The 15,513-nt window shown below is 40.6% G+C and overlaps 1 protein-coding gene across 2 annotated transcripts in view; it reads right to left on the minus strand.

Annotated features, from left to right (window-relative positions):
- kcnh2b (potassium voltage-gated channel, subfamily H (eag-related), member 2b) overlaps positions 1 to 15,513 on the minus strand; it is a 259,375-nt gene that overhangs the window by 25,924 nt on the left and 217,938 nt on the right. For both annotated transcript variants that reach the window (XM_084341313.1, XM_084341314.1), the window contains one exon: positions 34 to 213. In XM_084341313.1, the coding sequence (XP_084197439.1) occupies positions 34 to 213 (180 nt within the window). The remainder of the gene's footprint in view (positions 1 to 33; positions 214 to 15,513) is intronic.

The following is a 15,513-nucleotide window of genomic DNA, read 5'->3' on the forward strand; positions in this document are numbered from 1 at the left end:
TATTAGTGATTCTATTCCTAGATGAGACCCCACCTGGTCGTTGAGGAGGAATGCAGCTGAGTAGGGTGTCAGGATGGCGGTGTAGATGACCAGCAGCAGGATGAGCCAGTCCCACACCGCCTTGAAGGGGCTGTAGTGCAACACCGTCCACTTGTGGATGCGCGGAGCCTGGAGCTTGTACTCTGGCAACACATCTGCACCCAGAGACAGCACCTGGGTCGAGACAGGGGAGCAGACGGCTGATCAGACATTGAATAATAGGAGACAGAGAAGGAGGGAGGGCGAGTGAGGAGGAAAAAGAGGAAGAACTGAGAGAAAGAAAGAAAGAAAGAAAGAAAGATACAAAAAAGGGGTTGAATGGGTGAGAAAGCAGAATAGACTATATCACCATGAGATTGTGTACATTAAGCAGCAGTGTGACACACACGCACACACACACACACAGCCTGAGTGCATACATCAACTTCCATGACATGTGTGCTGTGCCTACACAATGGCTGCAACAACAGCATTTTGTAATCACAGCGACAGAGCCAGTGTCCACTGGAGACGAAGATGACGAGAACTGTTCTGAAGGCCCTGACCCTCTTAAGGTTACCCTCCCAGGCAGCATGTTTCCCCACACACACATACAAACAGTCGCTCTAGTTATGCAAATGCACAATAATGCATAGATGTAGGCACATACACACACAGCAGCCATGGTGGCTGGCTCTGACACGAGAGCTTTGGCTCAAAAGTGACAAGTGACAAGGAACCACATATAACCATATTCCACACATACACATTCAAACACACACACGCAGATTCTCTTCCTCTACCTTCCACATCACACACAAACACATAAATACACAAACACACACCAGGAATGAAATCGTGGGTATTATGGAGCAGTTCTAAGTAGCTTTACTTGCAGTAATGTATTCCACCGTATGCACTGCACTCGCCCTGGATGAGAGCAGGAATGAATCAGTATAAAGAGGCATTAGCACGGCCTGCCGTGTGTCTCTGCTTAATAGAATCACACAGTGAAGTGCAGAAGCTTGGCTGCTGTGCTGAGAGCGAGGCCAGAAAAAAACAATGAGCATCTGAATTCAAGTGACAAATCCAGACGGGACTTCCACTGTGTTTCAAACAGTGTGTGGATGTATGCACAGATAAACAGTGGACTGAGGGGAGAAAGATCTAAGGTGCATCATTTCGGACAATATTGTTGCTGCCATGTTTTCACACGTATCACTTCAGACCTTCAATACAACACCAACAACTATGGCCTAAAGTTCATCAACATTACATCAAATACAAAGAGCACAATCAGGGCGGCAGACTAACATTTTTTACATGATTTACATGATGTAAATGATTGTAATCAGGAAAAAAGGTGCAGAAAAATGTTTTTCATCTTTTAAATCTTAGCACACACAACAAGAAATAACAATAAACTCAATTGTTTTAAGTATAGTCACAAAGTGCTGATGTGTAAAGTGACTGACTTAAATAAATCAACTTCAGATTTGAGAGTATTATAAAAACCAATAATTGACATAAACATTTTTAACTTAATGTTAAAACTACATACTATTGAGCTGGCTCTAAATCAAAATGTTAGTCACACTTGACAGGTTTCTGGGCGCCTGTGTGACCACAGTTGCACCCTGGACACCTGATAATAGGCTTTACAAAGTTACTGTGCAATTTATAAAAGAGTGAGAAATTATTTATTTTGTCCTCCAACATATTAGATTTAATATTAAATAGTTAATTACAGACTTCACATTTAAATTTTAAGGTGTTTACAACCGCATCAGATGAAACATTGAGCCCTTTAAGCCACAAGCCTCAGCTCTTAGGGATGAATAGGAACTGGAAAAGACGGAGTCTACTGTGAAGTCTGCGAGCCACATCACACACATTGTGTGTGTTGGTGATTCTCTTCCAGGCTTCTAGGCGCTACAATCAGCCCCCGTTACGCCTTGTCTTCAGCAGTGAAACACATTTTTAGCTTGATTAAGTTCAGGTGGCTGAACATTACTGTTTGGCCATAAGAACATTGCTTGATTGCCTCACATTTATGCCAAGGATCATTTTCCAAGTTTCCCCTAAGATGGGGAATTCTTATTCTGTTCACACATATAAGTGTAAATACCCCCAAACACCCATGAGGCTACAGATCAACACTTTCAAATTTCCAACCCAATGCTTGGGTACAAAAATGTCAAACATGGTTTGTATTGTTTAGTCAAATGTTGATATTGTATTGTTCAGCCACTCACTGGACAGTGGTTGTGTAAGGCTGTCATCATGATAAAAAGATAAGATGTCCAGCCAAAAATCTTCCAAAATGATTCATGTATCAAAATGCATCTCCTCTGTGGGACCGTGTAGACTTTTCCAAACAATTGGAGCCAAAAATCCTTACCAGTACATCAGACCAACAGACACATTTGTATGCAGGTAAAGCTGACCTACAGTTGTTTGGCCTGCACTGACGAGTACAGCAGACTGACTGGGTTTGAACGCAACCTCCAGAGAGAGGACACGGTGTGTGCAGTGAATAACAATGAGGTAAAAACAAGGATCGAACTGTATCAGAGGCTATAAAAGACAAGTTAAATCAAAAAAAGAAACAACACTGAGTCCTGTATTCCCAGTTGGCACACTTCCTTCACCTCCTCTCACCTCTGTGTGTTTTCCCTGATTCACTCCATTAGCTTTCATCACTCTTTACTCCACTTTGTCTTGTTTGTGTTGCTCCCTGCCCTCCACTTGACCTGCTAAATCTCTCTTCTTTCCTAATTTCAGGTTTTCTTCCAGCAGTCCTCCCTCCATCTCTCCACCTCCTTCACTTCTTCCACACAGCCAGCAGCTCAGTCACTTTTCATTCACCCTGTTACCTATTACCATTCATTCTGACGCCCCTCACACCTTCCTTTCTTCTCGCGCTTGAATGGTCGTTTTTCCTCCCCTTAGACTATATCTCTTCTTTTTTTTTTCCCTCTTCGACTCTTGGGTGCCCTTCCTCTCTCATGATTTTATTCTCCCTCCCACTTTCATTATCCGTTCTTTATTCCACTATTCATCTCTTCTTCTCCTACCGTGGCCAAACGGCAGACTTTATTTATGTCCAGTGCTCATGATTAAACCATTCCTAAAACATCTGGTATGTGAGGATCTGATTTCCCTTATTCTCTCTGTGTATCCTCAATGAGTTGTTCCTATAGATACCAACATTTGGCAAGATAAAATGTGCTTGATTCATTATGAATGAGCAACAAATATTTCAGTGTATATCTGCTCTGTAACTGAGCCAGCTATTTCACATATAAGCCAGCTCTTCTTAAAATGTTGGCTCCTGCAAAGGCATTATTTTCAAGTGCTTATGTATTTCTGTATGCAAGTCCCTGCTTGCATAAGATGACACTTGTTCAAGGAGATAGAATTCTTTAGCTTTTCTTGGCAATTGTATGAACTATCTAATGTTTTATTACCAAACTTTAATTATCCATCGATTTGAGTGTAATCATGGTTCTCTGAGATGATCTGTCTTCATCTCCATGCTACTGCCATGGCTGAAATCCAAACAGACTTTTAATGGGTGATGAGTTACAGATCAGGTTTTCCAAAGAAATTCACTTTCACTTATGTTGGTGTAAAATAATGCTCAGATTTCAGAAGAGCTGTAAAGAAAAAAAAACATACTCTACAAGTAAATTCCTTGACTACAGCATAACACTCCTGGTCCCTCTGAGGGCAGAAAAACAGTGTGTGCATGCTGTATTTGCAGTGGTGAGAAATGTATTTATATGTATCAACTTTTTACCTCCAGGCTGCACCTGTCAGCCGGGGTCATCCACCTCCTACTATTTCATTTTCTCTCCTTTTCTTGGTCACATAACTGACTACCTACTTAAACAACCTTAACTCTTCAGCAAATGTTCAGTAATTTACCAAACTTTGAATGTCAGATTATCAAACACAAAGTCTGTTTGTTGGTGTAAAGCTCATCCAAGTTTCTTGACGTCTTCATGCACCATTAGTCCACAATAAACTAAATACCTACAGGGCTGATCAGGGTTAGCAGCTGTGGGAACCATTCAGAGCTCCAGACATTCTGTAACAAACACCCATCCATCAGCTGTGTTTCCCCCCAAATCTGTTTGTCATATTTTTAGTCCAGCACAGACAGTCTGGATATAATAGTCTACATGTAAAAGACGGAGGACAAACATACATGCTGTTTTTCACAGTTATCAAGGTGTTTTGATGAAAATGTGGCTGGAACAGACAGAAGAAGTTTTATACTGTATGAACCCCCTAAAACATTTCACATTGCTTGACACCGGTGCCAGTTATATTTCTGTCCCCAGCTGTCTTTGATCGTTATATATTTTATTTATATTTTTTATGGTTTAGTTTTTTTCCAAGGATGAACTTGGCATTTCCTCTCATACAGCCAAAACCATTTATAGCTCCAGGCTCTGTACTTTGTATTCTGATCAAAGGATCACCTAAAGTAGCCAGCGCATGTAAGGCAGAGGACATTTGCTACATTCACCAATGTGGCATATGGTTAAAAAAGAAATAGATTAAATGCATAACAAGGATCATCGTCTGCCCTCTACTTTTGATTTCAGGCATTTTAAGGTCAAGATATCACAAAAATATCTAGCACTATCTCAGGGGTATAACTAACACATCTGTATCCAGATATGCACACATTAACACGTTTACAAGTGTGAACCGACAAAAACACTGCGTGCAAACACACATGTACACACACCCCCACACCCCCCTACAGTTCAGTCAAGTGCCCCTCTCAGCTGTGTGTCCCCTCCTGGAGTAGCTGGCAGGCTATTTTTAGCCATATGTGTGAAACTAAAAAATATTGCCATAAGGACTGTTGGAAGTGCAGATGTCAAGACACGTTCAAGTGCAGATAGGGCACAGTTGTATTTGAGGACAGCACTGGAGGCAGAATACTTGGGGCAACGGGGGGGGGGGGTTCTTTTTTAGAGCTGAGCGCCTGTGCTATGTATGACGGTATGTTTTTCTCACTTCACCCACAACAAGCTGTTTCTTCCTGGCATCAATCGGCAGAGTGGAATCCCCGGTCCAGCAGACAGCAGCGTCATCAGCAAATTCTGTACATCATCTTTGGTAGAGATTGACATTTATTCCTAAAACTGATGGGATTTGCCTGGACTGCATCTGACACACTGTGTTTAGGTTAGTTTGAGCGTGATGAATTACTTAAAAATTTATTAAATTAGACATTGAGTGGCCATTTGAAACTGCAGGCTGCATGCAGACAGAACTGGATTTGTTTTTTTATTCAAAGTCAAATGCAGATATCCATATTCATGCCAAAGCTTATGTTGTCCATTAGACTGCTGCAATGTCAGTTCTACTTTACATGACACCGTATGCTTTAGAGTGACAGGAGAGCAGATAAGAGGACGAGAGGAGATGACTTGTGACAAGACATAAATCAAATTAAACCCAAAATGTCAAATAAATCTGATGAATTACCTCCAGTGATGTCACTCTGGCAGTGGCTAAGTTGCATTGTGGGTAATGTTGGCACCAGTTTTGAAAGGAAGAAGACTGTGTGGAATAAAAGGTGATATCTCTGTTCTGCGGTATCAATTTTAATCATTTGTTTTTAAACTCTCCATGACGAGTCCAGCAGTGTTGTAGGAGTGCAATGTTAGACCAGTGTACTGCTTTTCAACCTGGTGCCTACATTACCCACAATGCAATTTATCTGTAGGCAAATTATTAGATTACATGCAGCTTCCTCTGGAGCCACAAAAGGCTTTATATTACTTTTTTCACATGTGCAGTAGTGCTCCCCAAGACCTGTGTACACACTTAATAAATATATTACACAACACTTGTTTAATTAAGGTTGAGGTGGCTGAAGAGTAAACACTGTAAAGGAGGAAATTAAAAGGCTGGTGGAGAGATATAGAGATAAAAAATATGAAGAGAGGAAGAGAAAGGAAATGACTCACAAAGGTGGTCAACTTTTTCACACAATCCGCAACAACTGATAAGATTTCTTCCTTTAAAAAAATTTCTCAGTAGAACTGATCAAAGATAAAGTAAAGAAACTGTTTAAGGGAATAAGTGCCAAAATAACAAAGCAGCTCAAAGAAGGACAAGGTCACAGTATTGACTGAGTCTGAATTTGAAAACTCTGAAGGTTATGAGTCACCTTTTTACAGGAAACAAAGTTTGAATAGCACACACACACACACACACACACACACACACACACACACACACACACACACACACACACACACACCTGGGAGTTGTTGACTAGTGCGCCAGTCCTATAAAGGATGATGACTGAACAGCCAAAGCCACTTCAATCATTCATCTTCAATCAAACCTTCTATCAGTGCAGAAGACTGAGCCACAGGCACACACAGCTGCACAGGTATATATAGAAAGTTTTACACACATAACTGCAAATTCAAAAGGTAAGTCAAGCTGGAAAGTCAAATGTACCTGAACAACCCACTTTCTGTATCTTTAACACTTAAAATAAACAGTTTCTTATCTCTTGAGAGGGAAATTGCAACAAAAGTGGAGGCGTCACTTTGTGAAATGTGCCAAAAAGTAGAGATACAGACCGTCATCACAGGAAATGGATCTGAAACATTTTACAGGCAACTCGTAAACACAGTATTACACTACATTTTGGTACAAGTTGCATCTAGCTTGGAAAAACTTTGTTTTGATCAGAAAAAGGTACCAGACAGAATTTCAAAATATATCTCTCAACCCTTAGAACTTCAGCTCCTTTCAGTTCAGCTCTCTGTAGCCACGCTGTGACTTTAATCAAAGTTGACACCTTGTCTGTTGGAAACTTTGTGCAGGTCTCAGAGGGGAGCATACGAAAAACATAACATGGTATGAGGTTATCCGCAGCTGAAGGCAGTCAGGCAGTACACACCATCCATCTGCTTTGCAGGGGTGTTGATGGTTTTGGGAAGCTTCCATTTCTCACATTGTGTGAGACTTGTTTGGCAGGACACGCTTGTGTAGATGGGTGTAAACTTGAAATAAAACAATTACAGTCCAAGCATGCAGACAAATGGATGGAGAAACTCAAGACAAAAGAAAAATAACTCCACCGAGCTCAGTTACAGTGATATTTTTAGCCAGACAATAACGATATGCTCTTTGTTCTAATTTACAGTGATTTAGAGTTGGACTGAGGACATTTTCCATCAAGTGTATTCCAACAACTTCCTGAGGTGTTTTATCAGCCACAGGGGGCTTGGTGTAGTTAAAAAGAGCTAGAATTTGAAGCACCATTTCCATTTTTTAATTTTCTTGCCCGGAAACTGCAGCCACATCCCTGAATGTTTGAAAGGCATGCTCACTCTTTCATAAACATGGACGACAAGCAACATTCACACAAACGTTTCACTCATATCCTGCATGAATGTAAACAGGATGTATAATATTAAAGAGTAAGGAGATCAATGGTTACCAAATGCAAGATTTATTGTGGTGTGCTGTATGGGTATGTGATAAAGACTTTAGCTCTGTGTGTCCACTTGTGTTTTTAATGTATGAAGGGAGTGTGTGCATGTGTGTAAGAAAACATGCATACAAACATGCATATATGTTATGATGTACAGTCGCGGTCAAAAGTTTACATCCACTTGTAGAGAACATGTATATCATGTCAGTCTTCACTTCCAATGATTTCTACAGCTAATTTTTTTCTGTGATGAATGAGTTGAACATAAACTACTTTCATGAAGTTTGGTTCGTAATGAATTCATTACAGATCTTCTGAAAATGTGACCAAATCTGCGGGCTAATAATTAATTAGTAATTCTAATATTTGGTTGAATGGCTCTTTGCCATTTTCACCTCAATTAGGCGCTTTTGATAGCCATCCACAAGCTTCTGGTCGTCCTCTGGCTGAATTTGTAATCACTCCTCTTGACAGAATCGGTGAAGTTCAACTCAATTTGTTGGCTTCCTGGCACGGACTTGTTGAGCTGTAGAAATCATTGGAAGTGAAGACTGCCATGATATACATGTTCTTTACAAGTGGATGTAAACTTTTGACCGCGACTGTATGTCATACATGCTACAGTTCCTAAGAATGTACTGTGTAAGTCATAAATGAGAACATGTGCATGTTAGATGTCTGCTAATAACTAAACTACTGAGTGAGAACCAAAGCTCAAGCTTTAAAGGAGAACTCAAGCGATTTCACACATCAAAGTGTGTTTCCTGGTGTTGGGGAGTAATATGTGAAAAAGTTACATAAAGCCTTTTGTGGCTCCAGAGGGAGTTGTGTGAAGTCTGATAGATGTCCTCTAGTGATGTAACATGTCGGATAACCCTCTTTTAACTCTTTTGGTCTTCATTCGCTTTTTGGTGATAAGTTTGTGAATATTATCATAATATGAATAAGTGACACAACAAAGGTTGTTTTACTCAATAGTTTTGCCATTAATGTACTTCCAATTTGCAAGAGTTGGAGTGTGTGTGATGTCAATGTGAGCAAAAGAAAGAAAAATCTAAGTTACTAATTCTATTGGATACAGTACATGCAGGATTGGTGCATCTGAAATCACTGTGTTGGTGTTGTTTCTAGAACATCATTTAATGGAGCATTATTAAAACTGATCAGTCATGCTGTTGTGATGCCATAGCTTTGTGACTCGTGCTGTTGTCTATCCTGGAACATCACAGTCAATGCTGCTCAACACTCTTTATTTTGACCTTACAAAACAGTGATGAAAACCACATCTGCAGCAAGCTGTTGTGGTTGAGTCAGTTAAGAATAACACTCACTCAGGAGACTGGGGTTTGTCCAGTTTGGAACATGTTATTATACTGTTCACTTATTAATTTACGTTTCCTTTCACTGTTGGTTAGGTGTTGGTTAGGTGTTAAGTTCAAATGTACCCTTTCACAACTTTAAACACGTTTGAAAAATGTGAGTATTTTTCTGGTCCTTTTCTCCTGAGCTGCAAGGCCGTGACATTACAAAAAAGTGATTGGTCGGGTGCAATGGTGGTCCTGGAGCAACACTAATTATGATGTTCCAGGAACAACACAATCATGTGTGATCTATAAGTACAGTAAGTGCAATCCAAAGCCCCCTTTGAATTTGAATTGAATTGAAAGTGCAAGTGTACACATAAACATTTGTCTATGTGCATTTGAATGATTGTGTGTAGTTATAATAGAGAGAGTACTACTATAATTAGGGCCAGTGAGCCATTCAGTGCAACAGTGACAGAACCTCACACACACTTCCTCTGCTGTGTGTCTATGTATGTGTAGAGAGCAGTGCACTGCTTCGGGGCAAAGCGTGAAGTTAAACCACCACTCGACATTATGTTGACGTGTTTTAGAAAATGAAACAGAGATGGAGAGGATGGGAGAGAGAGAGAGAGAGTGAGAGAAAACAGCTAGGGTGCACACAAAGGAGAGAGTGAGTGACAGCTAGGCAAAGCTGTAGAGCCCAGTGGAGGGTGGTCATCATGATTCTTCACTCTCTCTCTCTCTCTCTCTCTCTCTCTCTGTCTCACACGCACACACACACACACACATACACACACACACACACACACACAAAATTCTAAAATAGAAAATGGTAGTGCGTGCTGATAACCCAGAACATTTGGATATATACAACAGCTCTGAGTCTCAGCCAACTTAGAGCTGAGCTTTGCACTGAGATCATACTGCTCCTCTCCCTCACAAACAGACTTTGTATTCTCACTCTTTATTTCAACAAGTTCTCGTACCTAAAATGATCAGAAAAGACAGTGGTCATGGTTGAAACAAATTACTATGAGCAGGAGACACAACCAACAGGTTTCCACTCACTGTTGGCACATTCTTGCTTTTGTACAATATTTGTTTGTTCATTGTTTCGTCTTCTTACATGTTATCATGTCATTATTCAAATCATTGAAGTAAAGATTTTGTTTGTTTTGTAAGGCTTTCACAAAACAACTCATAACACAAAATGCCTGTGGTTGTCTGTCTAGACATGGTGAGTTTTCCACCTACCCCCTCCCCAACAGATTTATTCGATGTTCCCCAGTTATGATGCTTGGAAAGTCACACTGTCAAGCCTCACCATAGACAACTGATCAATATTTTATACATAGTCAAACAGCACTGCTGATTCATGTCCTTACTTACTATTAGAAGGTAAAATGTTTAAACAGGAGTGAGAGAAGCACATACAAATTTTAGAGGCTTCAATTTCCACTGTAAACAAAGCAGCACTGGAGAGCACACAGTTGTTATTTTAGGAGCAATAGCCTGTTTAATAATGCAATGTCAAATCATGTCTGTATGGTTAAGGTACATATGTGCACACACACACACACACACACACACACACACACACACACACACACACACACACACACACACACCACCTTTCCATCACGGATCAGCTGATATTTGATTTGGATTGTGTTAAAACACATTCCTGTTTAATTACAGCTGAGATTCACTTCAGTGCCTATAATCCAAGGACGTTGGACACACATCTGATGCAAATAACTTGGCATCTCCTGTGCATATAGGGGCAATAGTGTAAGACCAATGCAGAAATTCAACCAGAAAGAGCATGTATATCAAACAGGTGGCAGATAGTTACATGCCTGTCAGAGAGGATTGTCGGATGCTGGGGAAAGAGGACAGGTGTTCACTGCCAGCGTCGGGATGGAAATAATCTGACAGCAAATGATCTGCATGTCAGTCTTGGAATGCAAGCTTGGCTTATACTGTGTTTACTAAAAACATGCTTTTTTTAGTGTAAGAAATGTAAAACCATAAAATGTAAAAATGATACCATTCATCATAGCCTGAAGCTGTAAAGATAGAAACTATTGTCGGATTTGAACATTTCCGAAGATCCAAATTTTTTACAAAACAAATGCAGGACTAACGATCCCTCTGCCACTTCTGTTGTTTAACTCTGTAGATTTATCTCTACTACTGTGACAGAGTTTGACACATGAAGGACTTCATGGTGCATTCAGGTGCACGTCTCCAACTCTGAACTCTACATCACTCCTATTGACAAAAATTCAGCTAAACTTTAGTTGAACAGCAGGATACTGTATGTTTCCACAAAGCAGAGAGGAGAGGACAAGAGAGATCCTTGAAAGACAAAGTGGAACACGAAACGTAATGTTTTACTTTTCATGTTCTACTATTGGTTACACTTGTGGGCTTTAGGAAATAAAGTTGTACAGTCTATATACTGTAGATTCCAGTTTTAAAATTATGGTTGAATAAATTATCAAAGAAATTCAAGTTGAGTTTTCTTCTCTTTTTAAAGATTTATGGCATTATATCTGTTTACACTAGGCACAAGACATTTCTGAGGGATTCCTACTTCTAGACATGTTTGTGCTATTTCAATAGAGGTGCAAATCTTAAACGTATATTGCAGTAAAATGTGAGACCACAGTGAGTAAAAACAGACAGAAGCTGCTCATAGTTCAGCTGTAGATAATCAGGGTATATCATGCATGGTTATCTTTGGTGTCCAGGGGGAAAAACATACAAATGGAAACCAACACTATATACTGTATACTGTTTACAAGCACCCACACACACACACATTTAAACACTGACTGTCTTTTATTCCGTCCCACGTCACTCTGGACTTGAGACTGTCAGCTAAAATGGAAAAATCCCTTCCTGACCTTTTCTCAGTTTGATTCCAACACTTACATTTAAAATAAAAGTCGGGATGACCTTTTTTTCATCTAACAACACTAATACACACATGGCTGTGCACACACACTTATGGACACACATGAGGACATAAGGTTTGACATTGGCCTTCAGCTTTCTCTTTCACCAAAAGACATATGACAAAGACGTATACCGTACATCCAAAGACATGATATTAATAGCTAGTGCTGGCTGATAAGTTCGCAGTCAGTGGAAAGAACAGCCACTGCTGTCTGATGTTTGGGCAATGCAGAGTAGAGGGAATACTGAAGTATTCTAGTGAAATATAAATGACCAATGCACAAAGTCCACAAAAATGTGGCTACAATAATATGTCCTTCTAACCTTGAATTATGTGCTGTTGAATCCCAAAAGTGTCTCAACAGTTCTTAAAATTAATGAGACCAACTTTCACTGAGAGGTTTCTGGTTTTGAAGAAGAAAAAAAAAATGTTAGTGTGCAAGCCAAAAGAGAAAAGTACAAAGTACGTCGGCCAGGTTTTTAAAACATCTTATACAAATAATATGTTTCACAATGATATACAGTTCAGTATATGATCCAAAATAAAGATTAAAGTAAATCCAAGGTGACTCTCTCCTCTAGAATATCAGGGCAGCTGCAATGCATCTGTGTTTTCCCAGTTGCTGGATGAAATATCAAATAAACAACAGAATGTATTGAAAGGGAATAATAATCTCTGAAGAGAAAGTAGTTTGGATTTGGATTCTATCACTGTTTTGTCACAAAGCTGCTTTATTTTTCCCCAGTAGCACCTCTTGATTTAGTTTCTAAATCCTCTCTGCAAAGCAGCGCTCTGTTCTTTTTCTTTTTAGCTACAAAAGACTTGGACTTAAGTCCATTTGTTTGTGAGCCTGTCATCAAATGAACCAGAGGTACCTTTGTTGGGTTTTTTTAAATCCTTTATTTGGATCCTTCAAAAATAGAATATATTTTCATCTTTGCACCTGTTTGTCTAAGGTATTCCACATTGACCTTTGACTGTTTTTTGAAACAGCTGGAAGGAGAAGGATTTTCCTGGACAAACAATCGGGAACAGAGAATGGTTGATAGGTGCGCTCATTCACGCTTCTGTCTTGCTGATGATTGGTCGACTGAACTTGCTACAGCTGTCCTCCACTTACTGACTGAACACATTCAGACGAGAGAGCCACAGCAAATACTGGTGACTCTATATTATTGAGAGTACTTAAGTTCTGCCCCAAAATGTCACTAGATTTGTCAGTGAGGTGACATTATTCTGAATCTAATATAGTGGTGGGTATTATTCTAACACAAACTGTAACCCCAGAGAATAATGTGGTTAGCTAATGCCATGACACTTGCCTTTGGAAATAACATTGGGTTGGGCAATATATCGATATTGTTTGGTTATTGTGATATAGGACACATTTTTTTAATAGAGATATAGACCCAGCCCTAAAACAGAGAGAGAGAGAGAGAGAGAGAGAGAGAGAGAGAGAGAGAGAGAAAATGGCGGACGTAGAAAGAGAGAAAGACAAGATGGCGGAGAGAGACGGCCAAGATGGCCGATGCGATCTCTTGGAAGATGACGTCATGAAGTGTTCAAGATGGCGGTCAATGGAGGTGACGTGCGAGGCTTGAACAAACAGTGGTGGAACAGTGTCTGCCAACCTAACACGTGCTTTAATCACAGTGTGGTTTAGACAGAGCTGGACTCTGATTTTCGTTAACGATTAGCTCTCAACAAGCCGCTCATGAGACTGTGTGTGTTCATTTACCGAACGTATGCATGCGTGTACGTGTGGGTTAGTAGGAGAGAGAGAGAGAGATAGAAAGAAAGAGGGCTAATGCAATGTAGCTAAAGAGCATTCAATACACGCTAATTTCTAGTATCTGCCCAGACACTAAATAAGCTCACTTGTGACTGCATTGGTGGTGGGTCTGTCCACCTCCTTAATCCAGCTCGCTTCCTTGGCGTGGATAAAAGGTGTTGCTTTGTTGCTGCTACAGTGTCCTGCAGCTAGCGAGCTGATGGTGGCTGTTCTCAGCGTTGTAGTGGAGGAAACAGCAGAGTTGACGTGGGCGAAGAAAACGGGGCACGACTGTGGTGACCGGGTGCCACCTACTGGACACAAGTGTTGGTGCATTTTCCTTTGTTTACAGGCTTTGTAAGTGCAAGGAGGCCGCATGTTGGGCTTTGGTCTACACGCAGGCCACTCTATTGTTAGAACCATGTGGTGAGGGTCTCAACAAGAGAGTAAACTTTGTTGTTACAATGCCAAACATTCTTAACCATCACCTCCTATAGACCAACCTGTGTTAGTGTATATACTGTATGAGTACGAGCAGACTGTATTTTGTTTGTATCCATGTTTATAATTAAACATTGAATGGGTATGCCAGCATGTCTCTGTGTGAATGTGCGCATCAGTTTGACCACTGTGACAGGCTTCCTGGTTGACCTTTTTCTCTCCAGCTATGACAGTTACCGTTAAGACATAACAAAGGAGCATAGCTCCGATCTTTCTCCCGCCATCTCTCTCCTCCTCCTCCTCACCGCAGCGTTCTCCTCCAATATTCATCAGCACCATCGGCGCTTAGGGAGGTAGCTCCCTCTCTCTCTCTGGATATCTTTCTCTCTCCATCTCTCTTTGTCTTTGCCCCCATATCTCTTCCTGGATCTAATCTTGCTCCATCTCTGTCTCTCTTTTTACCCTTTCTGAGTCTTTGTCTTGATCTTTTTCTGCCTCAATTTCTCCACTACTCTATCCATCTCTCCCTCCCACCACAGAGGGGACTCAAAATATAAATGCACCAACGAAACCCTACACAAGCAACTGCTGCAGGGCTGCTGACATACAGTCTGCACACACACAAATGCAAGTGTTAATCTACAGCACAAGGACACTTCTGAGTCTTCAGTCGACTCTCTGCTTAAGTTTTTAATCTCCTCACTCTCTCTGCCTGAGAAACTGCTTTCATCCACTAGAATTCAAACTACAGATAGGGTGGCCTTAAGTCCAGAAACTGCAGTTCAACAAGAACCCATCAGAGAATTTAATTTGTGTTGACAAAAGCCAATATCCACGAGAGAGCCCCCTCATCACATTCTGAGAGATGCTGTTATTGTATTATCCAGGTTTGAAGAAAAAAAAAATAAATAAACATATCTTACACTTACATTCTATTCACATATAACTATCCCACACCAATTGCAGAGAATATGTTGTGAAATATTGATGGGGCTTAGTGCAGAGCTATAGCTGCTGTTCACGTGGCTTTAAAGGGATCAGAGGATGCCATCATGCATTAGTTCAAACTATGGAATCAGGCCACTTGAATAAAAGATGCTGGTGTGTGACACACACACACACACACACGCACACGCACATGCACACACACACACACACACACACACACACACACACACACACACACACACACAGTGGAAGACTCATGACATGTAATATGTAAGTTTATGTGAGCTTTGGAAACATTTAATGTATTTATTTTTCCATGCATACTATTCAGCTGTGCTCTGTTCTGTTAGTATTTACAGCTGCATTCTTCTCTCGCTGGGCAAATGGGTGGTAGAAGTCAAGTAACGCTATCAAAAGAAGTCTGCATGTGCTGTGCTGTCAGTAACATTTGAATATACTGTAAACCCTCATTTAAAGCTGGAGTTTGTAGAATATGTGAAAAACGCATGAGACTGGGATGGAAACAACTGCGCTCCCCCTCCCCTCCCTGTTTCAACTCCGCAGCTCCACACTTTCACTT

Source organism: Pagrus pagrus (genome assembly GCF_965226575.1).
Source record: "Pagrus pagrus genome assembly, chromosome: 20".
Lineage (NCBI taxonomy): Eukaryota > Metazoa > Chordata > Actinopteri > Spariformes > Sparidae > Pagrus > Pagrus pagrus.